The 3,268-nt window shown below is 41.7% G+C and overlaps 1 protein-coding gene across 5 annotated transcripts in view; it reads right to left on the reverse strand.

Annotated features, from left to right (window-relative positions):
• Nucleotides 1-3,268, reverse strand: part of ARFIP1 (ADP ribosylation factor interacting protein 1) — an 85,344-nt gene that overhangs the window by 58,680 nt on the left and 23,396 nt on the right. For all 5 annotated transcript variants that reach the window (XM_006770114.2, XM_006770115.2, XM_015568051.1 and 2 more), the window contains one exon: nt 1,544-1,645. In XM_006770114.2, the coding sequence (XP_006770177.1) occupies nt 1,544-1,636 (93 nt within the window). In that variant the 5' untranslated portion in view covers nt 1,637-1,645. The remainder of the gene's footprint in view (nt 1-1,543; nt 1,646-3,268) is intronic.

A 3,268-nucleotide genomic window follows, 5' to 3' on the forward strand; every position in this document is an offset into this window, starting at 1 on the left:
AGGACATCAGTCAGGATTTCAGTGGTGCCCCTGGAGATTTTAGTGGTGATGCCCAGAGCCTGGAAGAAGGAGGTCTTCTCTGGCCCCAGACCAGTGTTCTGGGCTGGCACAGTGACTTCACACGGGCAATGGCACCAGCATGGGCAGCAGCTGGCACCTTATTGGCCAGCAGCATGTCCCAGATCTCAGTGAGGTCCTCCTTGGTGAACACAAAGCCCACATTCCCCCGGATCTGAGGCAGCAGTTTCTCCAGAGCTGGGCTGTTTTCCAGGTGTCCTTGGATGACCCTGCGCATCAGGGTGTTCTTGCCCATCAGCTCCCCAGCCTTCCTGCGGAGGGACATGCGGATCTGCTGCATCTGCTTGGAGCCCACACTGTCTGCTCCACAATGAAGCATTTTGGATAATCATCCGGAAGTTGGATGATCTTAAGGAAGTAGTTGGACTTCCAGTCGCCCTGTCTTCCCTGGGCATCACGGTGGTGCGTCAGGGATTGCCACGCAGGGTTTAAAGACGATGTCACTCCCACGAGGACGCCTGGCGAGAGCTACAATTTTTTTTCTTAATATCGACTTTTTTATTTTTCAGATAAATTCAGTGTAGGTGCATCTTAGATAAATAAATAATTTTACATAACAAGTTATCTTAAAGATCATAGACATGGATTGACAAGAGAGGGGAAGAGCAATTTCTATGCCTCTGCCTTAACTCTCCCTGCCTTCTTAGATCCGACCAGTGTTTTGGTTTCATCCACATACGCTTGTAAATCTTTGTTCTCAGCGATGAATTTTGTAAATCTTTGTTCTCAGCGATACTACTGACGGATGAAAGTAGTAGCTCGTGCATATCACTGAAGGTCACGAAACATAAACCTGATGTAAAATCTCTGTCATCAGTGATGCAGCAGCAAAAGTCCCACTGATTAATCAAACGGAGCCATAACGTTTTCTGTTGGACTATCAGTGTACATGTATACATTAAAAAATAAATGTATTTTTCATCATCATATACTGTGTTTTTGTCACTTGAATGAATTTTATTATTTCTTCAAGGTTCTTCACATACATACACCTTAAGAGATTATCAAGTAGGCCATCATATACTGTGTTTTTGTCACGCGAATGAATTTTATTATTTCTTCACATACGTACAACTTAAGAGATATCAAGTAGGCATAACATGTTCTCAAAAAATTAGGGTTGGCACGCAGAAGAATTTTGAGTCAGAGATTTTGCTGGTTTTGGCACGCACTCACAAAAAGGTTGCCCACCCCTGATATAGGATATGCCAAAAGTGTCACACACACTCTTATGCTGTTATCAATAAAATTATTGATAACATCAAAGCCTAAATGCTTACTGGCCTGAGGCTTAATCTTGACAAATCACTATTATGACATACCTAGTCATCTCTACATGATAAATTAGATTCCTGGCATTTCGGTCAATCTAAAAATATTCCTATGTTAAACACTATTACTTTTGTCTCAACATTTAAGGGCTTATCATGATTCTTTATATTAAGAAAAAGAAAAGTGTTTTTACCTTATTAAAGCCATGTTCATGTGAGTCATCAACTTCTCCATTACTAGTCACCGCAATTTCTGCTGCTGAATTTCTGGGAGACTCTTGAGCCATGGTAGACTCCTACAAAAAGGAGGCAAAAAAAAAGTCATAAATAACACCAAATTATAAAAGGCAAAATTCAAAAGACTATATTCATGTTTAAGGCACTTAAAAGCCAGCATTAAAAAAATTAATTTATAATTTACCTAATACTTACATAGCAAACATGATATTAATATGATAAAAATGCATCTGGCTTTTAAAACTGAACTCAACTTAAATTTTTATTTATTTATTTATTTTTTAAAATATATTTTATTGATTTTTTACAGAGAGGAAGGGAGAGAGATAGTCAGAAACATCGATGAAAGAGAAACATCGACCAGCTGCCTCCTGCACATCTCCCACTGGGGATGTGCCCGCAACCCAGGTACATGTCTTTGACCGGAATCGAACCTGGGACCTTTCAGTACGCAGGCCGACGCTCTATCCATTGAGCCAAACCGGTTTTGGCTCAACTTAAATTTTTATATTAAAAACAGAAGTTACTAGCCCTAGCTGGTTTGGCTCAGTGGATAGAGCATTGGCCTGTGGACTAAAGGGTCCTTGTGTTCAATTCCAATCAAAGGCACATGCCCAGGGTATGGGCTTGATCCCCAATAGGGGGCATGTAGGAGGCAGCTGATCAATGATTATCTCTCATCACTGATGTTTCTCTTTCACTCTCCACACCTCTCTGAAATCAATAAAAATATATTTAAAACAGCAACAAAAGAAACTCCCCACAAGTTACTTGTTACAAGTGCCAGGGGGCAATATCCTTGCCTTATAAATAGTGTTATGATAGACTATCACTTATAACTGGAAAAAATATTACAGAGAAAGACAAGCTTGATTTTTAATTAAACTAAAGCAGCTATACTTTTCCGATTGTATAAAATGGGTTTCTATGCCAGCTTTTATGTACAGTGTTTCCCTGATGTAACACAATTTTTGAAACTTCTATACTAGAAGAATAAATTTTTATACTCTGACTTTACTGCCCTACAAGTCAAATAATGTTTAAAAATACATCCCTTAGGAAAAACCAAGATGGCGGCATAGGTAAACACCAGAAAGTGCTGCCTCCCACAACAACTTCAAAAATACAACGAAAAGACAAAACGGACATCATCCAGAACTACAGGAAGGCTTGCTGAGTGGAATTCTACAACTAGAAGGAAAGCGAAAAACACACTGAGACCCAGAGGAGCTGCAGAAGTAAAGTGCAGAGGTACGGAGGCTTGGAGGCTCGCACGCGCGGAAAGGGGCTGGACCTGAGGATGTGGCTGTCTTTTTGAATCGGGAGGGAGTCACAAGCTCCCGACTGCTCTGAACTCCAGTTCCAGGAAGTCTCTGGGGACCCAGGACTCATATGGGGAGAAACTGGACTGTCTGGCAGTGGGCAGAACTCTGAACTTGAGGGCGGCTTTCCCTCAGATGTACTTGCAGCAATTACCAGGAAACTGAGACGCGTGGCCACTTAGGGCAGGGCTGAAGATCAGCCATAGCTGCTTGCTCCGTCCTGTTGATTCCCTGAGACCCTGCCCCACCCAGGCTGTGGCAGAGGCTTTTGCATATGAATGACCTGGCCCTTTGTAATCTGAAAATTACCAAAAAAAACTGCAGCTTGGTCAGAAAGACCCAGAACTTCCAAGAGAACAC

This window comes from Myotis davidii, unplaced genomic scaffold (assembly GCF_000327345.1).
Source record: "Myotis davidii unplaced genomic scaffold, ASM32734v1 scaffold323, whole genome shotgun sequence".
Taxonomy (NCBI): Eukaryota; Metazoa; Chordata; class Mammalia; order Chiroptera; family Vespertilionidae; genus Myotis; species Myotis davidii.